Below are 22,271 nucleotides of genomic sequence, written 5' to 3'. Positions count from 1 at the left end.
TAAAAAAATTTAAAATTTCTTAAGCAAAGTTCAAATTTTCACTAACTAGATTATCCACCTCTTTCCATTGTTCATATCCTAGTTTTTTTTTTTATGCTGCTTTTTGAAATCTATTATGTTCTTCATCTCTCATTCTTATTTCAATTTTCAAAATTCTAACTCATGTTCTCTCATCTTGCCAAACAAAACAAAATAGTCATATTCATAATAATAAGATAATTTGATTTAGAGATAACAGTAACCTTGTGTTGCTCTTAACGTCCAAATTTTTAAGAATTTTAGTATTGATTTCTTCTTTATAAAAATCTTTTATATATATATATATATATATATATATATATATAATTTTGTGAAAAAAAAATTCTTGAAGAACTATTCACTGCAACTTGTCCAAAAAGATTTGTTCAAGATTAATTAAAGGGTTGAACATGTTACACTTTTTTTATTGTTTTTTATTTATCATAAGTTAGTATAGTAATATCTCATGCATTGGGTAATATCTTTCTTTTTTCTTGTAATCTTTCCAGTTATTTTGCATCAGTGTGTGGTGTATTTTGTAGGTAATTGAAAGTTTTCATTACTGTGTAGTTCTTTTTGAATGGTATTTCAAGTAGTATTTGTTTTAGTTACATATGAGTGTAACTAATCATTCAAAAATTTAATAAAATTCAAATAAGGTTGTTTGAATTAATTAGATGTAATTTTATGCAAAATCGAACTAGTATAAAAATTTGTGTATTTTACTTTCTCTTCATCTTATTTATATTATCTTGAATTTTAATGTTTCATTGTAATCATTATTCCGGCATTGATTTATCCTTTTAAACACGATTTTAAGAAGAAAGTTTTTAAAGGTTAAGAGGTCCATTTGAAAACTATAAGGCATTTGGTTGTGATTTTAGCAATACTTTCTTTCATAATCGGTGTTAAGAGCCTATAATTGAAAGTTATTCATTTTTTTATCCTAAAATGGCTAGTCATTCACAACATCGAGGGTGCATATATAAAAACATAATTTATTTTTGCTAAAGAAAACTATTTTTTATGAAATGTAAGGATGAAAATATTTCCTGACTATTGATAAGGGGATTTGGGTTTTGTGGTAAATGGTTCTTTGCATCAAATAAAGTTGGTTAAGACATATTGTTCCTAAGGAATTTTCTTTATGGGCTCTTGATGAAAACAAAAAAAGTATATTATGATATAATAGCAAAAAAATATAATGTTTTTTTTAACTCTTGATTAATTTTATAGAGTTTTTGTGTGTTTTTCAATTGAAGAAACGTGGATGAGCCATAAGTCACTTATAAAGGTACTAAAGAGGTTAAGAGTGCAAGGAAAAAAATGAAAATATTTTATACAAAAGTATGAGATGTTAAAAATGTTACAAGGAGAAAACATATATGATGTATAAAAAAGGTTCACTTAGGTAGTGAATCATCTTCTTGCTTTTGAGAAAACTTTTGACAAAAAAGAACTCAATATCAAAATTCTTAAAAGTTTAAATAGTTAATGACAACACAAGGTTACTACTGTCTCTAAATCAAATTATCTTATTATTATTAAGAAACAAGACCAAGGATCCAATATTGGTCCTTTAATCCTCTAGGTCATGACTATTCCATATTGGTCCCACAGATCAGGAACCTGTTAAGTCCTAAATTTCATTCTATATGAATTTGTGAGTTAGGTAGAGTTATTATGATTTCACATCGGACCTCCTATCTAATAGATACCCTAACACTAGACAATATGGCAAATCCCATTATAGATAACCACATCAACAAATCTACATATAAGATACAACAATTTCAACTCAATAGATTTATAGCACAAAATCTACTCATCCTCACCCTCAATTCATACTGCATAACCATAATTTTTCTCAAAAACTATGTTTTCTCACCTAGCCACCACACAATTTGTCCAACAACTTTATTGTGTTATTCCTTCAAAATCATACTCACTCAATGAATTGTCTCCTCACTTAGTGAGACATCCCTAGAGTATAAACTCATGTCTTAGAGCTAAATTCCTTTAAATTCACCTAGTGAGGCCAAGCTCACTCAATGACCATGCCTCTCCTGCCTCTCTACAATATTCCAAAATCATTTTTACCTAGCGAATCTAGTCATTGTCTAACGATCCAAAATCACCCTAAGCTTTTAGATGTTTTAGAATGATTTCACCTATTGACCATTATGGTTGCCTAGTGATTCCCCCCCCCCCAAGAGCTTGTTTCACCAAACTTGCTCAACAAGCCCTAACTCACCTTACGAGTGGAAGTTTTGGAGCTCCATGTGTTTTTAATTTTTCACTCTGACTTAGCAGTGGTTTGGATTGTCAGACGAGTCTACATAAAATCATAATCATGACAGGTATATCAATTTGCTTAATTGACTCTATGAGGTGTTCTTATTTATTTTACAAACCACAATGGCTATAATTCACTTGGAAATAAGTTACCAAAGGGCTAATTTGATCCAAACTGATATACCTTATTCTCACATATAGTCATTATTACATACAATTCAACCCATTTACATCAAAAGACAATAACATAACAATAACACCACCAACAATACTACTTTTATGATCTCATCACGATCATCTTACAACTAACCATTTATCCATTCATAGCAAAATCATACAACTTATTTAAATAATTAGCTCTCTTACCTAGAGCAAAAAAACTTTTGACTCAAAAGTTACTCTTAAAGGCTCTAGTTATCACATGATGCTCTAACAAGCAAATCTCAATAAAAGATCAAAACACACCTTCATGACCACAAACAAACAGATTCAGCTTGATTTATTTTGAGTCCTATACACATACTAGAGGCCACATGTTACTCAAAACGGTAAAAATACTAAAAAAAAAACAAAAATTAAACTAATATATTTGTAACTCTAATCGGTTGGATGTGTATAACTTTTTGCAAAGATTACTCTTAGTGTCTTTGTCTTTGAACTTCAAACAAATAAATGAAGTTAGAAATTTAAAGAGATGGCATAAGGAAGTTATATCAAAAGGTTTAAAGAGATAATGACTTTTATAAAATGAAAATTGATAAAAATTCTATTTATATTTTAACATTTTAAATAATAAAATATCATCTTTTACAAGTTACTATTACTTCTTACTCTTTTTTAAGTCCTTACACCATCAATATACCATACTTTATGAATGACAAATAATTTTAAAGATTTTCCTTTTTCACAAAAAACTTTCTCTGACTATTTAATTTTATACAATAATAATGTTTGAGTTTCATTTCTTACACAAATTATATGCCTTTTCAATGTATAATATTATTTTAATTAAATTAAACATAATGAATAGTTACGCTTGAAAATATTAATTTTTGTGATGATTATTTTCTAAAATTGTATAATAAGAAATATTGTAAATACTTTAACTTTATAATGCCTGTTGTTAAAATGTTCAAAAATTCTTGATTAGTTCATATTCTATACATGTTGTAACGCTCCATTTAATTTAAAGCGCAAAATTAAAGGAAACGTCACACAGAGATAACAATGTAGCGTAGTCTTTGGGTCCTTGACACAACCCCTACAAACTGGGCACACCACGATATCAAAGGAAAACCAAATACAAGTCTAACAAAGAGTGTAGGGTAGAGATACATAAGGTGATACATGGGCCGTAGCCCTAAAGAAAACATGAAGAAAGTAACTCCAGCCCAGATGACTAAGCAGCGGAATCACCATTCCCTTGTTGGCCACGAGAACCTCGTCCATCTGCTCCCATAAATCAAATTGATGATCATCACAAGAAAGAAGAACCACATACAAGACAACCATACAACAAACAGGGTAAGCTAGAGCCAACAATATTCTCATCATACAGTCAAATATACTTTCACCATCCAATATTCATACGACAACCAAGCATGTTATGACTTTTCAATCAATACACTACGACTCGAATCGACTCATCTGGATACGTATAACCTGGTCGGATTCAGCGGATGCTTGCACTTGTGGTGGATACCTCTGCTCACCCCCGAGCTATGTGTTACAAGTGTTACGATGGATTAATTTTCACTCACCACAAGGTTAGCCCTTAGTGAATTTCAGGCCTCCTACTACTCTCACCACAGGAGTCAGTCCGCTCTAGGTGAGACTAACTGACCCCTTAGAGTGTCAGGATGCAACCTTACCTTGAATCCTTAACTAGTTATACCGATGGGGCACCACCATGGACACCCACTACCAGGGGCCATGGGATTACGTCCCGACCACTGAAGCGCAACCCCGGAGGTCTCACCTAGAGACCCCAAGGAATTTACACGCTGACACGGACCAACATTCATAAATCGGCAATAAAAGAACATTAAATCATATTTACAATTCCATACCAACCCCTGAGATTAATTCCTCATACGTATCACATTTCAAATCCATACCTCTGATCATCACCACCCCATGAGTCTAGGGCCTCATCTCATATCAACATTATGTTCCTTTAGTTCCAAACCACTCATTCATTTCACATGTCAAGTTCCCACAACACCCATCATTCATCATTTATGAATCATGTCACGCATTTATAGCAATCCATCAGGCATATATCCATACATATGTACACGTATCTCATAATGGCAGTCATACCCAAACAATTCCAATCATAAGAGAGCAACACACAACCAAACATCACCTTGTCTCGCCCAATCCCTCGCTCAGGCTGAAGGGTCTCGCTCAGGCGAGTCCCCTTCGCCTAGGCGAGGGCTCGAAAAGAGCATCAGGAAGCAATGTGGGATCTCGCTTAGGCGAGACCCCTCTCGCCTGGGCGAGATGCTCGCTCGCTCAAAAATTTGAGCGGGTCGCCTGGACGACCTCTCGCGCAAACTGGCTTGGGTGAATCCCCGTTTGTCTCGCCTAGGCGAGACTGGCTCGCTTGGGCGAGATTAACAGATCTCGCCACTATTTCACCTGCAACAGCCATGTTTTTCAAACCAACCAAACATACAAAGTATTCTCACGCATCAAATCGAAGGATTAAACCATACAATCAACAACCAACTCAAACACAGACCAAAACGACTGGAAACTAGAAACCCTAACTTCCAGTACTTGGAAAAGGGCTAACAGAACTTCGACACGGGACCTCGGAGCACAGCATCTTGAAAGACGGAACTTGCAGAACTGGCGGAACAGCGGAAGACACGATTATTTTCGAACTTTAATCGGTGGAAATACGAATGTAAAGCTTTAGAAAGTAAGTACAGTAGGTTTAGAGTCACTTACATGGAGTAGAAATCGTTACTTGAGCTCTTGGGACTGACTGGTTCGAGACAGGAACAAACCCTAGCAGAGCTCTAGCGTACCAGTTAGGGAAACGGCTGAAGGTTCTGTGAATTCAAGGAAAATGGAGGCATTAGGGTAACTGAAGTAAGTTTTATCAGTTTGGCCAGCTCTAGACCCAAACACAACGGACAGACCTTTACTTTAGGGCAGAAAGTAATGAGCCAAAATTATTGGGCCTTACACATGTTACATACAAATTTTAAAAGGCATAATTATTAAAACTTTGTAATATATTTACTAACAATGTCAAAATATTTTAATTAACTAATATTTGGCTTGTGAAACTCAAGAGAATCAAACCTAATATATCTGTTCTAGTAAAAGGGATAAAAACCTTGTTGTAAGTAAAGCTTTAGAAAGTAAGTACAGTAGGTTTAGAGTCACTTACATGGAGTAGAAATCGTTACTTGAGCTCTTGGGACTGACTGGTTCGAGACAGGAACAAACCCTAGCAGAGCTCTAGCGTACCAGTTAGGGAAACGGCTGAAGGTTCTGTGAATTCAAGGAAAATGGAGGCATTAGGGTAACTGAAGTAAGTTTTATCAGTTTGGCCAGCTCTAGACCCAAACACAACGGACAGACCTTTACTTTAGGGCAGAAAGTAATGAGCCAAAATTATTGGGCCTTACACATGTTACATACAAATTTTAAAAGGCATAATTATTAAAACTTTGTAATATATTTACTAACAATGTCAAAATATTTTAATTAACTAATATTTGGCTTGTGAAACTCAAGAGAATCAAACCTAATATATCTGTTCTAGTAAAAGGGATAAAAACCTTGTTGTCTCTTGAATGGTTGAAAGGAGACATGAATTTCCGTCTTTTTATAAAGTTTTATTGTAATTTATAGAAATTCTTAGGAAAAAAAAATGAAAAAGAATCTTCTTCTGACTATTCATATTCTAAAATGACAATGATCTTTTTTGAATATTCATTTATGCACGTTTCCATAAAATAATTCAGAACTCTAACTCTATTTGTGTCATAGGTACCCAATAGACAGTTTAATGGATAAAATATAAATTTTATTTATTTATATATGAGAATTATTAGAAAACCATAATTACCAAATGTTTGGGATAACATAACTTAAAAAATTGTACTATAGACAATTGTAGTATTATTATAAATGCTAAATATGATATAAAGTAATATAGTAATTTAGATAACATATTCCATTAATTAAAATATCAAATTTAAATAACTATTATTCAAATATTTTAAAAGATACATATTTGAATACTAATCATAATTTTAAAAATCATATTTTTCTCATAAATTTAAGAATATAATCCCTTAAATAAAAATACAACTCCTATATATTTAGTTAAAACTATATTACTTGAGTAAAGAAATATAGATTTTGTTTGACTAACCTACATCGAGACTAATCTACTTCAGAAGTGTTTGTCTTAATATGTTATTAAATTTCACTTCTCTTGAATAAATGGAGTTAATTTAACATAATAGAACTCATGATCAAATCATTGTTTACAATAACTTTTTTCTAAATAATTATAGTTTAAATTGCAATAATTGATAACCACATCCAGTTTTCATTTATATATATATATATATATATATATATATATATATATATATATATATATGACTCATTTGTAATTGACAAAGTTGACCTCAGACTTGAACTGCACAACTCTGCACAAGTGAGGAAAATTGACCATTCACATAAGAGACGCGTGATTGACACGCTCTACATAGTGGGAGTGGGAATTGTTTAGCCTGCTGCATTAAGTCCTCTCTTTCCGCGAAACAGCACGTGTCAACGCGTCATGCTGAGCTGGTTTCATTGTGCTACGTGGCGTACTCCTAGCGGTTGAATGCACAGATCCCATCCCAGCCGTCAGAACCATCATCCAACAACACATATACTACTTGAAGGTTCACGCTGTCCATTCTCTTTCTCTCTCTTTTCTCACTCTGACCCAAATGGAATTTTAGAGAGAGAAACTAAGGGTTGGTTCGGTTGCCACCACCACACAGGTAATAATCCCCTTTCCAATTTCACTCTTTAACATTTTTTTTTTCTCAGGTAAATTATTTTTGTCTTTTTCTGTTCATAAAAAAAAAAATTCAGAAACTGTTTCTTGTTGTTGCAGTTGTTGTTAGTCATGCTAGTGTGTAAGTGGAAGCTGATACTTGGTTGCTATGTTTTGAATTTGTGTTGAAAATTTTGTGGTTCGGGTTTTTGGGGTCTGCATGTGTGACAATTGGTTTTTGGGGTCTGCATGTGTGACAATTGCGATTTGGTTGGTTTTCGCTGGGAATATTTTGGGTTGACTTCCGATTTGAGGCGTCAATTCATGAGTTTCTTTAGTGTTTTGAGACTTGGGGTTTTGGGTTTTGACTTTTTAGCGGCTTTTGGTTTTGGAGGTTATGGATTGTGTTGAAGGTAAATTCTTTTGATGATTCGAAAATAACTGGAAACATGCAACCATAGAAAATGATCAAAGAGATTTTTCTTTAGTACTAAAAAAAGGATTTACTAATCAGGTTTTAGAACTGAGGAAGAAATGATGTTTTTGATTTCTTTGATTAAAGTAATTTTAGTTTGTATAAATTAGGCTATTTTGGTGTGAGTAATGATTATTGTAAAAGCTAAAAAATGGATATGGATGAAATTTGAGCTTCCTCTAGATGACCGCCTCAAGGGTGGAGCCTGAGAAATTATGAATATAGACTAGACTAATTAATTCAAACTTGAATCTAATATTTTGTAAATTTGTTTTGTTTTTTAAGTTGTGCATGCAATTTTACACAACTATTGTGATCTCCTTTAGGCTTGTTTGCTTCTTGGTGAATAATTGTTTGGTGAGAGATTTTATTGTTTTTGTACTCTATGTTTTGAAAGTCTTGTATGCTTCTAAATTTTGATATAAAAAGCTGTTTGCTTTCTGTGTAACTTCTTTTTATTAAAAATTCTTTATGTTTTTTTTCTACTGACTATTATATAATTGGAAATTTAGATTTTTATTCTCTTTTTGTGCAACAGCCTCTGCTGCTTTGACTGTGTAGAGGGACCTTGGTTCCCACAGATGTGCCCAGAGCAAGATTGTTGCACCTACTGTAAGCACAAATCAAATGCCATCCCTAAAAATGAAGAGCAAAGTAAGCGTGAGCTGTTTAACAGAAACAAAGGATCTTCATGTGTGTTCGAAGTCAAAAGTTATATCCAAAAGCCCATGTTCTAAAATCATGGTCTCTACACAGAAGACTGAAATAGAGACTACTTACCTAGATGGTAGGAGCCAGTTCCCAATCTGTCTCCGAGACTACTTTCTTAGTATCTATTTAATTTCATTTTTATTTTGCTAATCAGTGTCTTATCAATGATTTCTGCATTTTTAACTTTGTTCTTCTTCTTTCAGCTTACCTTTTGCTATTTTTAACATAATATTATATAATACGCTACTGACTTAATCTTTCATGTGAGGACAAATCGAAGCATCACATGAATTTATGATATTGAGATTTTCTTTATTATGAATAAGTAGTGACTTTGTATTGCTCATAATTTAAGTTACTGCACAATTCTTGCTGATCCATCTGATCAATTATTATCTTCACTTGTTTCTTAATTAAGAAAACAAATGATGTGTGAAATACACGAGTTTTGACATTCTACTAGGAAAGAAAAATTTAAGAACATCTCAATATTTCCTTGGGATGTAGATCCTCATGTTAGTTTTTCAATTGACCATGTCATGTGAGAAAATTGAAGACGTTAAGGCCCTCCTGCAATGGGTGCTACACCCCTACACAGGGACTAAAAAATTGTCTTATATAATGTTAACCATCACATGGCATAGTCATGTGGAAAATTCCGGTGAGAATATCTAAATCCTTGCCACAGACGAAAAATGGGAAAAAGAACGATATGACAAAAGCAGAGAGACCCAAAAGTGAAGCTACTTTTCCCATAAGGTAGTCTTTACCTAGATAATATGGATTACCACTCTTTCCCTTGGTCATCTGAGTCATTCTTCTGAGCCACATAAACGAGGATGTACGAAAGATTGTTCTCTGTCATACTAATATGGATTTATGATCTGAGATTAATCTTAAAATTTGGCTTCTGATAAGCCCTTTTATGAATTCTGAACTGTAAGCTTCAGGACTCTTCTTTGTCATAAATTCTTTCTATTTGTAATGTGTTGGAATCTTTGATCATAGTTTCCATAGTGCAGCTGTACTGCATCATTAATGTACAGCTAATTAAACCATTATTTGGGAGCTTTCTAAAAGTTTTAATGTTAGATTATGGAACAGATAAAATTGTTATGGTGAGATTCATTTGGTATAACAGAACTAGTTCTTGATCTTTTGACTGAGTAGAGTGGGTCAACTATAGAACTTTGTATCCATTTCTTCCTGTTGTTTTTTACACAATCCGTTCTTGTGCTGCAATAATGTGATTATTTTCTGACTACGTACAATCTCAATCTCCTGATTCATGGGATTGTGCTTAAATTATTTCAATTATTCACATTTGATAGTTCTTACGCTTTCTGTAGTTTCCTCAAGGACACAGCCGAAAGACATTGCATGCGATCAATCTATTGACAGCAAAGAATTTCTGGATACAGAAAAGTCTGAATCCGAGCACCAATTTTCTGTTTGTTCTTCTGTCCTGGAAAAAATGGTAGAGTTTGATTTATTGGCTTTAGACAATTGTTTTTTGAAAGTTCACTTCTTGTTTAATACTTACTTTTTTTGTCAATGCTTTGTGTATCTTTCTTATATATTCTAGTTTAGTAGACAAATGAGAAACAGGGAGAGGAATAAAGTAAAACCATACACTTGTTTGGAACTAGTTTGGACTTAAAAAAATGAGCTAAATTAGAATAAGTTTATTGAATTACTGTGGAATATTAAACACGTCTAGGATTGTAGAAGTGTTATCTGACTTTTGATGGTTGGCAAGCACCTCGTGGACAACTTAATTTGGTATGTACAGTAACTAGATATATCCGTGCTATATTATGTATATCATTCTCTCCCAGATAATTAAATTATGCCTTTTCCTAACTATTGGATATTTCTAGGAGCTCTAGTTTTGGTTACAGTGAGAGCATGGAGAAACTACTTCTAGAAGCTTTGATTGTAACTTGACTTTCCTGTTTAAAATTTATGTTATGCATGTGATATCTGAACACACTGAGAGGAGAATAAAGGATGATTGGTCCGGGATGTGATGCTTCAACTCAATATGGAAGCTAAATACTTTTCCTTGACATTTTAAAAATAATAGTAGATTTTTATGCTAATGTTCATATCTTGTCAATCATTACTCTATACCTGTATCCATGAAATTCGAACTTTTTTATAATGCCCAACTGACAATTCGTTCTCTTTTTTCTAGGAACTAACCAACCCCTGTACAGCAAGCTTAGAAACAATCTTTTCTCCTGCTTTTGAGCCCATTGAAGACCAGTCACAACATTATACTGAAAAAGATGCAGGTATGAGACATGAGAATTGTGACTTTCTTATGTGGTCACTGACTAACTTTTGATCTTGACCGTCCATGTACATTATGTGATCTAAATTTATAGTTCTCACATTTTCAAAATGGGAATGTACTTGTTGTGTATGCTCTTATACATATTTGAATGGGAGTAAAGGGATGAAAGCATAAAGGGAGCGAATCTCAACCCTCACAGGATAGTAATAACATAAACATCCATCATTTTTTGTAAATAAAGTTGTTCGAAATGAATAAAACTTTTGTAGGGACTAAAGAAAACATTGCATTGTTTTAAGAGAATAAAAACAAATTTAAACCTTGAAACAATCTTCGGTGTGTGTGTATATATATATACACACACACACATAGATAAATAGATAGATAGATAGATAGATAGGTATGAATGGGAGTTATTCAAGAATGATAAACTAGAACAATAAATATCAACGTTCTTAAAGTGGACTGGTTATTGACCCGGTAAAAACCTTGATTCAAGATTCAATGCTTGAACTGGTACTAATAAAATTTATATTTGTGGTATTTTTTGTAATAAAATAGCATAAAAAGTTAAAGAAATAAGGATTTTCAATTTTAAGTTAATATGAATGACTACATTACATTTTAAAATAATTGAAAATAATTTATACTCATGTGAAATTGTTAAATATACCTGTTTATTTATCTTAAAATGTTACAGATTAAAAATAAAACTTAAAAATTGAAAAAAAAATGAAAAACCGGTTTAAAATGTTTTTGGAGCTGTTTGACTGGTTCTTTTCCGGTTATGTGATGCTTCGATTTTTCTTCAGACCATTCTGGGTTGTTTCAATTAGAACAATTTCCACTGTTTAAACAAAAATTGATAAATTAAATATAGATCATTTGCTAATATTTAAATAGTCTAAGATTCAAAATATATCCACAAGACCTTTTAAGTGGTCATGTGACCACTTATGAATTTTTAGTCTCGACCATCCCTGCATGTTTTTACACTTCATTTGCCCATGTTTTGTAGTTCTTACATTCTTCTAATAAGAACTGCTTTCGTTTTATCTCGAAGTGTGTATTTATATATTTGTTTATAGGGTAGGAACCCTGAATCTTCATCCTCAATTGATTGCACCATTATAGAATCTGCCACCTTCTTCACTATTGGCTAGGTCATTTGGGTATAAAAGAAGTCAAAGAAAATGATTCCTTATCAGTCCTCATGTATAGTACTTGGAGTGTTGAGCATGTTAGCTTCGAAACATGTATGCTTTGTTTTCCCCGAAAGTGTCAAGTCACAAGCTCATGTTCCTTTGGATGTTTTTCTTCCTAATATATGGGTTCCAAGTCATATCACTTTTGTTTTGGGACTTAGGTATTTTTCTACCTTCATTGATGAATTTTCTAGATGCATGTATAAATATAGAAATATCAGGATTATTTGGTTTGAATATTTTTATTAAGGAAACTTCAAATTAGTTTTGGTGGTTCTGTTTGTGTTGTGCATAGAGTGATAATGCTAAAAAGCACTCCTTTTAATTCTTTTATGTTTAGCAATGAAGTGATACATCTTTCTTCTTGTCTTCATACCCCTCAAAGAAATGGTATCATTGAATCTAAACTCCTTTATTATGGAAATTGTGTATATTTTTTTGTAAGTAACAATTATCCCTTGAAAATTTTAGTAATATTTATATATTATTTTAGTAATATATGTAAAGAATATCTTCCGCTATTCATGACCAGATACCACATTCTGTACTGTTTCCTAACGAACCCTTGTTATATTACTCCTTGGGTTTTTGTCACTTGCTTTGCATATGATCTTACTCTTGGGTTTTTTGTGAGTTAATGTCCTATATATGACCCAATTCTGTATTTGATGCTGCTTAAGAATTTATGTAACTGTGAGATAAGGCCTTCATATTCTTACAGGTTTTATTATTTAAGATAGACAGGTTATACAAAATCCAGTTTTTCAATTTCCCTTTAGTCCAGTAAACTCAAATAGTTAGGATTGATTACTATTAAATTATCAATTTCTCTTTTGGCCACCAAATCTGTAGCTATTTTCTGCATCGAATAACTTATTGATTTACTGTCTACCAGTCATTTTGTTATTTAGTTTCAGGGACATGTACGGGCAATAATATATAGGAATGATTTTTTAAAATTTCCCAGACAATCGACAAACAGTTTGCCATAATCCAAAGTCTGTTACCTGGGACTCCAGTCACAAAATACGATATAATTTAAATTATTAAATCGTTCCATAAGAAATTTTCCCTATGCTATGCCAACAATTTCTGTTGCATCCATACACCAACACTCTGCATTTGCTTACATATCATGCAATTATGGCAGGGTGTTGGAAGCTTTGAATTCAACATTTCAAGATTTTTTTGTCGGGAAAATTGAATATAGGAGTTAGTGGTGTTTGTAGGTCATAGTTTTAAATCTGAAGTAGTCATAGTAACAAAAGAAGATATGCATGATAGTCATAGCATACTGGTTAGGGACCTTTACGACTGTTACAAAATTTAAAATAAGATACATAAAAAAACAAACAGAAAGTCTTGCAAAGACATGAATGGCAGCCCAAATACTGGCACCAGTTAAAGAATGCCCACAAAACCAAAGTCTGTGCACCTGACTAAAACAAGAATTTGAGGCCCTAAAAAGAAAGTGGTGAAATACCCCTATGATTGAACTTGCAATATTTTGGCTTAAAATTTCTACATTGTAAATTAGTGAGATTTACAGTCCAACACAATTTCCTAGTGGACCAAATTAGTTAGATGTCTTTGATTCTTAAGTTTCTCTTTTAGATTGCACTGCCTGCATCACAATGTATGGGTCTTACCTCCTGATTATTTGATTGTTATCATTTATGGGCTAACTACCTTGGTTCTATTTTAGGGAGCATTAGTGATCCAAACTTGGAAGGACTGGGAGCTGATGAGGGAAGAACCATATGTGGTTATGAAACATGTGATGTGTCTGACTTTTACATTTCTGACATGATCATTACAAGCTTACCCTTTGGTGGAAATTCCTTTGATGATGATATCAGTGAAACCAACTGTCTATCTGATTATGCATCTGCTGAGCCTTCCATGTTTACTGCATCTGAACAGTACATGATCCTGCCTGCTCTTGAAGATGATATTAAAGTTGGCTGTACTTCTGATCTCATATCATTTGAAGAAACTGTGATGGTTCGAGAAAGTGCCAGTTTGTATTCGGCAATGGGTCAGATCTGCAACCAGGAGTCAGATGTTAAAAGTGACTTGGATAAATCAGAGTGCTTTGATCCACAATCATTTATCAAGAATCTACCAGATCTATCAGAAATAGAAGTGAATGGGCAGCCAACCCTAATTCCTAAGCAATCTCCAAGAAGAAAATCAATAACTCTAGTGCTTGATTTAGATGGTAAGAAAATAAATTGGCATTTCTCCCACAGAATTAATAATCAATAATTATTAATATAGCATTGAGGTAAATTGACATCATTAATTTAAATGATGTTTATGATCAATTCACCATTCCTTATTCATTATGATTATAAGTTGCTTTTGATGCATGACACCTTTTTTCACTTTATAATTGTTATTTATACAGATTGGCCTCTATCATAAAAATGTCACTTTACTTTTGCTTAAGAATAAAATTTAGATGATTTATCTTCGGACTTTTTAATGCTTTAGCTCAAAAAAGGTATCCATGTGAATATATTTCTGTCCATGACATGGTAAAGCTTATTATTTTCATCTAAGTTGTCAAAAATAATAATTTTTTCTAGAAAAACAATTTGCAAATATCAGATGCATATGTAAATATGGATATATGTTATACATTTATTGGCAAGGAATAACATGGATATATGTTATACATTTATTGGCAAGGAATTTCTTTCGTTGTTGAAATCATAGTCACAGGATATAGGTAAGAAGTAAAAGAGAATAAAAAAATAGAAAAATGTAATCCCAAATTGATAGGTGTGTTGTAAAATACAACTTACTAGCAGCTTAAAATAGTATGATCCATGATTGATAAGGTGTGATGCAAAATACTAACTAATACATATATTACTATATTTAGGTTAAGTGCTAAAGCCCAAGCCTACTCTAATACAATTATACACTAAGACTCCTAATTCTAATTGAATAAGGAAATAAATTATGAAATAACATCGGAATTTCTTTCTTTAATTGCTCAATTAACTGACTATTAAACATACTTTTCGAAACTCTGGGATAGAAATAGTTGGTTGAATAGAATTAATGTAGAAATTAAAAGGTGTTTGATTAAAGAAGAATGAAGATGAGCTGAGGAGAGAGATAGAGAGATGAGTAAAAATAGGTGACAAATAGTATAATGTCTCAAATAAAATTATTTCTTCTCTTCTCTTCCAGCAAACACACCATATCATTTTTATCCTCCAATGTCCTTACCTTTCCTCTCAACCAAACAGGGGCATATTTGACTGATTTCTTTAAGCATCTCTACTGGGATATTTATCTGTTTCATTCATACAAAGCAGATTTATCATTTTTCTGAATGTTTTTGAAATATTTACGGTTGAAAATGCTTTTTACCTAGCCATCTGTTATGTTTTCTTGTATCCAGAAACGCTTGTTCATTCTACACTGGAACACTGTGATGATGCGGATTTCACTTTTGGTGTTTTCTTCAATATGAAAGAATACACGGTGTATGTGAAACAGAGGCCTTATCTCCATGCATTCTTGGAGAGAGTATCAGAGATGTTTGAAGTAGTTATTTTTACTGCCAGCCAGAGCATATATGCAAAGCAACTACTTGATATATTGGATCCTGATGGACGATTTATCTCTCGTCGCATGTATCGAGAATCATGCCTTTTCTCAGATGGAAATTACACAAAAGATCTTACTATATTAGGTGTTGATCTTGCAAAAGTTGCTATAATTGATAATTCACCTCAGGTATGTAATCCGTTCCTCACTTTTGTTGGTTCAACTATTTTCTTCAGTTCCCAAGTTTTAAGTAGTTTGCAATATCTGTTTAATATTCAACTCTGACCACAATGTTATTTTGTCTCTGAGGGTAATTAAAAATATTTCACTTTTCTAATTGTTGTAAATATTAGAAGATTTTCCAAAAGGCACATATAAAGTAGGTATGTTAAAAGCTTCACAAGTTATCATTTGGGCTCCTTCAGCGAGCACTAGATGAGCATTGGGCTTTAACATTTGCCAAGACAATAATACAATAGAAGAAATTTGAGATTACTTACAATGAGTTTATAATAACTTAATAACCTTGTGTTGGGTGTTTGGATGTAAGGTAAAAGAAGGGAAATTTAGTCGGACCTTGTTTGGAAGTTTTTTAATAAGAGAAGGGTGGAGGAAGTCTTCTTCTTTCCCCCGCATAATTGGGCTGGGGTTGAAGGCTTTATTTTAAAGAGAAAAATAGTCCTCATTCTCTCCTTTAAATCCCTAAACATCCATACAAGAGGAAATAATTCTCTTCCATCTCCTTCTCTTAACTCTCCATCTCTTTCCCTACTTAGAAACGCATAGAGGCTCGCATCACCCCATGGGGTGATGGGGAGATATTATTTTCTTTAATGAATATTCTTGGGTGTTAATCCTTCTATTCTTATATAATGCATTTCAGGTTTTCCGGTTGCAAGTGAATAATGGTATTCCTATAAAGAGTTGGTTTGATGATCCATTAGATTGCGCACTGATGTCACTACTTCCCTTTCTTGAGACCTTGGCTGATGCTGATGATGTCCGTCCTATCATTGCAAAGAGATATGGTAACAAAGAATAAGGTTTCTCATTAGACCAAATTTAGCTGATCTTCTTTCTTCTAGGATTAAGAAAAATTGGCCTCTAATTAGATGCTAAAGCCTCCTTTCTATTTGAGTTTGAGATGAATTAACCTATAAAATAAACTATTGGTTATCTTATTGTTGAGTCCAGAATTGGTTCCCCTTTCTTCTCAGTTGACAAATGTGGAGTTCTGTGTTTCTCTCAAAAGGTAGTTGTAGCAACCATCTCTTTGTCTTCACTTCCTCATGTTAGTCTTTGTACAGTAAAAGTTTGAATATTCCGTGGGGGTGTACATGAAGTTTATCATATTAAGGAATATAGTTCTGAAAGTTACATATTTCATTTGTGTTTGATATGCAAGGCCAATCAATTTTCATGCGTGCTGTTAGAAATGGAACCTTTTATTAATCTTTTAATCTTTTTATTATTGTCATATTCTCCTTTAATATTATGATTCAAGTATTTTCTTATGGATATTGATTGATGAAGTGTGTAATTTGTCGTCTAAAGAGACAATTTTAGTTTGATATATTAAGAAATACTGAACTATTTGTCCAGGAACAGTTAAAATAGTAGGAAAAACTGAGAAAGTACAATAAATTGAAAAGGGGTAAATTTTAGAGCTGAATTTATAAAATCAAGTTAACAGTTCTATGAATGAGATTGAATAGTATTTATTTATTAATCTTTCAAACAATAATTATCATCCATTGCCAACAAATTTGAAACATACAAATATATGATCATAGATATGAAACATCAACAAGTTCGTGAGAATAATTGGATAGTATAGTTGTGAGGATAATAATGTATGATGATAATCTTGTTTCATTTATGGTTTCAGTTACTTTAATAGTATAGTTTTGAGGATAATTATGTATGATGATAACCTTGTTTCATTTAAGGTTTCGGTTGCATTTTGAAACTAATTGCAATATACGAATGCCAAAATAATCCCTTTCATCATCTAAACATCCAGATAATTAAGTATTTAGTTCATCGTCCTACTGTTTATGATTCAATAAAAAAGTTTTCCTGCATCCGCTTTTCCTTTGTTTAAATATTAAGTAGATTGCAATGCTAGCCCAGGAGATATGATATACATCTTTGATTTAGGTAGTATTTAGACCAACTCTTTTATTTTATCTTCTCTTTGAATTAAGTTTGGAACATTTTCTTTAAAGAGCTCTCAATAGTTATTTTATTTTTAAAAAGCTAGGTGAAGGTATTTTCAAAACAAGTTGTCATTTCCTCTCTCTCCCTCTCCTATCAATTTCTCTGTACCCACTTTCTATCTCGTCTACTCCCCTGTCTTTCTCTCTCTTCCTCTGCTCTTCTGCCATCCCTCTCTTGAGGCCTCTTTTAAGCTATAAAAAAATTGAAAATTTCCAAACAACTAATTTATTTTTAGAGCTCTTATTTTGAGCTTTAACATTAAAGTAGTTCTTAAGCTTTAATATAAAGAAGAATGTTGGTTTAAACACAGCCTTAGTTGACTTTGTTTCAATTTATAACCTTTAATTTGATTTTATGTAAATAAATAGCTTTCCTTTAGGAGATTTCCGTACATAATGTAATCCGGACCTTATCTGTAGATTCAGCTCAATTTTTTCTTATTTTGAATTCTCTTTGTATCTATATATATTCATGTATCCTGTGCAGTTTAATAGATCAGAAATGTACATATTCTTTAGTCCTTTCCTCTATTCTGAAGGCTAGCTACACATCTGTGCCAATTTATGTCATCTAAATATTCATATGACCCAAGTTACTTGCTGAATATATTGAAAATCAAGTCGTGGTTTCATATTTCTCGATTTTTCAGTTCCATCCTGGGTTAAATATCCATATTATGATAGGCATAGATATGTATTTGTTAAATGTGTCGGGCCCATCCCTTTATTGTTTCTGTTCAATCTTATGATGCCATCTGGCTGGGTTGTGAAAATAATAAAAAAATAGATAAGGATGAGGAATGAGAAAATCTTTAGTCTGGGCTTTCACTTAAGGGTACAAGTTCGGACTATATTAAGTATATTCTTTAAAACTTTTTATTAAATGGTTTTGTTAGGTAACCACCTTAGCAGTATGGTAGGTTAGTTACTAAGTAGTTAGTTAGATTCAATAGTTTGAATATGTCATGTTGCCCATAAATAAGAAGGAAGAGAGAGAAATAGATCATATTGTTGCCTGGGAGAGGAGGGCCTATTGGCGTTGGTAAATTTGATGTAGTTCTTTCCTGTTCTTTTCAGTACCTATTGGAACTGTGGGTATGAAAATTTTGAAAATGATTCCAACTTTTGATGGAAAAGAGACCTATTGTTGGCCAATAAATGTCTAGAGAATATTTTGAGGCCATGGTGCTAGAAAAGGAGTTATCTTAGGCTGCAATGACATTACTGTGCTCAATCCGAAGAAACAGAGTAATTAAAAGGGAAATTTGCTTTACATTTATGAAGGCAGCAGTCAAAAGACTTCATCCATCCAGGGAGTGCTTTTGATTAATAGGATTGAGTTTGGGTGGAGGAGAACCATGGGAGCCAAGAAACGGATTCAAGAATGTAGATACAAGGGTGAAAATCAGGAACGAGAAGAGGCAAGCTATGGTGAATTAGAACCAGCAGCAAAATCAGAGTTCTATAACTTTAGTCAAGGTTGTTGGTAGAACATCAATGGGGAGGAAGCAAAAAGAACAAAGAACAAGAGTCATTTAGCAAATCAGTTAATTGAGAATAAAAGAAACCTTAGTAAGAGCATGGACGAAGAAGATTTGAGAGATAGTAAATCCCTAAGAGTACTAGTTAACCTATCATCAGCTTGTAGGAGCTCAGGCACTAGTGCGTAAACCACTGCTTCAACCACCAGACTCAAAAAGCTTCCGTTTAGGAGGATGGGTTGTCATTCTGTCACATGCCCAGATTCCATCATCAGAATGGCAAAGGACACATACGGTGACTGAAATAGACGGAGAGATTGGATTTGTCTTGCTTATCCAAAGCATTGATATGTGGGGATATGGTCTATGTTACCTTGGAAATGAAGAAGAGGGTTGAGAAGGAAGTGTTTCTGGTGGCCCGAACATTAACTCCATTCATGAGGTAACAAGAGTTAAAGGCTTAGGTAATCTCTAGCTCATTGACCAAGCTGTACTACCATAACTGTACTATCAAAAGACGGGGGTGGTTGCTGTCGCACAACCTCATACCAGTAGAACACACTGGAAGAGCTAACCCCAATTCATTAGCCTGATTAGTCAAGCCCATATTTATATGATATATTTGTTCTATTGTTCCAAGCCCAGTACAGTTGCATTGGTTTCTTTTTGGCTGTGTGTGCAAATGGAGCTTGTAAGCTGAGCTCTTTTTCTGATTTAATGGGCCAGATCCAACAAAAGAAAGTAAAGGGTTGCTATAGTTATCATCTTGTGCCACTTGCCTTGGTGCAATTCGGAAGGGAGTCAGAATCTCAGTCCTGTGCTGGGCCATTGATACTTAGTTTCACTGCCAATGATATTACAAAAACAGATCATTGGAGAAGAATAGAGGTATTCAACTATTTGTATTTGACGAAGAATGGTTTGATTTGATGATATGTATTTTGGGGCTGCTGCAGGGGTGGGATTTGGCTTGGTTGTCGTACTTCAAATAATTGGTTACCCTGCTGGAACTTGCAGCTGTAAGCGATTTCATCTTGAAGACAATGTGAATGCTTTTATTTTTGGATGGGAGTATTGTTAGATGACCCGGATTTGCAGTTAGTTACAATAGATTAGTTACCCATTAGTTAATTACAAGAGTTAGTTAGATTGTCTGAATAAGGCATGTTGCCTATATATGATGGGATGGTTAGAAATAGATCATCTTGTCATATGAGAGGAAATTATGGCCTTTGTCATTGGGAGGTGCTGACCCAAGAAGTTCGATAGTTTGTCTTTTATTCTGTTAATTGGGGAGTGGGGAGTTCTTCCTTATTCTTTCCATTAAAAATACCAGGACTCAAGACCAAGATCATTCACTAAATAAAAAGGTTGACTGTGCAAGAAATGGCTGAATACACTTTTTGAGACTTCAATGCTTGAAATATTTTGGTAATCAGATGGAAGAAAGATAGAGAATTGCTCTTAACCTGATAATGTTATTACACTTGCATTTAACTATTAACTGGTTAATAAAAATTATTCATTTGGTTTCTGAAACTTATGGAAAAATTAATTGTCAAGAATGGTATATCAAAATTTTGAATGAGGGATGCTTATACTGTCTTTAATTTTGAATGTGCATCATCATTGTAAACATATTTTGGCCACTATCAGGTCTGAGTTGGAAGTCATCATCCTTGATAATTTCAATTGAGTTGTCAAGATTTGAGAGGTAACAAACTAACTTCCCCGCATTTTCCATTATTTCTTTAAACTTCAAACTAACTTGTTATAAATTTCCATTCAAGATTATCCTGTAATGCTTATCTTGATAACTAGACCATTTCCTTCATATGTAGAAAGACATTTATTGTCATAGAGGAAAACAGTTGGCATAGGTGGAAGGAGAACAATATAATTTTGTAAACATCCTTAGTATCACACACTTGACTGTACTGCTATATACTTACTAGAAATGAATTTGCTTTTATCATCCTCTATGATGGTTCACGGGTGATATAAGAAGTGTCATTTATTAGGATTGCCATTGGTGTATATTAGAAAAACGTAAGTTAAGATTGAATTACCTGTGTGACAATGAGTTTGCTTCAATGGTTTACAAAAGGATAAGATATCCCGAATGCTGACAGCTGGAGGATGTTGAATGTTGCTTGTAGTTTTGTATCTTACGATATAGTCTATTAAGCTTAAATGTTTCAGGCAACCGTATAGTGTAAGCCTCTCTAGAATATCAACCTATAAGCCAACCTTAGTAAAGAGGACTTGTTTGAGGTAATCTGATATAACAACAACAGGAGGTGATATATTTTAAAAGGACTAATATATTATTTATCATTATACCATCTGTATGTGATCAGAATGGAAATACTTGAAGTATCTGTTTCTGTGCATATGATATGATATATATGCTTATGTTGTTTATTCTAAAAGAGAGCTGATTTTATGACAGTTTTTAATCTGTCCTACAGTCCTTTAGGTTTGGATTAAAAGTTCATAGACTTGGCCTGTCTTAAATAGCTGACTATCACTGTTTTAATGATTGTCTGCTATTCCTTGCTATCTTCATATGCTTTCATGATTTTGCATCCATTGCCTGCAGGTATGTGAAGAAAATTTTATTAGATTATCCCTCTAATGGCTGTTTAATAGGTATGTAAATTTTGATTACACAAGGGACCAGAAGATATATATGTTAATTATCTTGCCATAATATTTTAACCATGTTTCACCTTTGTTATCTGAAGCAAGGTGGTGTGTAAAGGTGTAAAATCTAAATTGGAAATTTTAGGACATTGTTATTTCCCTGTCCATTTTTCATTCTTGTCTCTACAATTGGCTGTAAACCTATGTAAATCCTAGGAAGAAGGTTGTTAAAAGTTTTTTGTTTTTTTTATTCTTTTGATCTTTAGTTGAATTAGAATATGGTCACTTAATGTGATATTTAACATACTACGTTAGCATGGTTTGTTTATTTA

The 22,271-nt window shown here is 33.0% G+C and overlaps 1 protein-coding gene across 5 annotated transcripts; it reads left to right on the top strand.

Moving 5' to 3' along the window:
- The first annotated feature begins 7,251 nt into the window (after positions 1–7,251).
- LOC114163769 (CTD small phosphatase-like protein 2) lies at positions 7,252–22,271 on the top strand. Of its 5 annotated transcripts, XM_028048077.1 has the most exons (10): positions 7,252–7,340; positions 8,350–8,598; positions 9,872–9,999; positions 10,720–10,819; positions 13,732–14,247; positions 15,445–15,782; positions 16,477–16,621; positions 16,788–16,845; positions 20,950–21,007; positions 21,896–22,271. In XM_028048077.1, the coding sequence occupies exons 2-9, from the start codon at positions 8,439–8,441 to the stop codon at positions 20,987–20,989; spliced, it is 1,485 nt and encodes a 494-aa protein (XP_027903878.1). In that variant the 5' UTR covers positions 7,252–7,340; positions 8,350–8,438; the 3' UTR covers positions 20,990–21,007; positions 21,896–22,271. The 5 variants fall into 5 exon arrangements, with proteins under 5 accessions (XP_027903878.1, XP_027903874.1, XP_027903875.1 ...); XM_028048073.1 differs by lacking the exon at positions 16,788–16,845; XM_028048074.1 differs by lacking the exon at positions 20,950–21,007.

This window comes from Vigna unguiculata, chromosome 9 (assembly GCF_004118075.2).
Source record: "Vigna unguiculata cultivar IT97K-499-35 chromosome 9, ASM411807v1, whole genome shotgun sequence".
Lineage (NCBI taxonomy): Eukaryota > Viridiplantae > Streptophyta > Magnoliopsida > Fabales > Fabaceae > Vigna > Vigna unguiculata.
The sequence above is the reverse complement of the archived record's forward strand: the minus strand, read 5'-3'. Positions and strand labels throughout refer to the sequence as shown.

What these genes read in the sequence shown, in the direction of transcription:
- LOC114163769 (XM_028048073.1), top strand. Translation starts at nt 8,439, where the DNA reads ATGCCATCCCTAAAAATGAAGAGCAAAGTAAGCGTGAGCTGTTTAACA. An exon ending in CTTCTGTCCTGGAAAAAATG is followed by an intron (nt 10,000 to 10,719) that starts GTAGAGTTTGAT and finishes TCTTTTTTCTAG; the next exon opens with GAACTAACCAACCCCTGTAC. An exon ending in TAATTGATAATTCACCTCAG is followed by an intron (nt 15,783 to 16,476) that starts GTATGTAATCCG and finishes AATGCATTTCAG; the next exon opens with GTTTTCCGGTTGCAAGTGAA.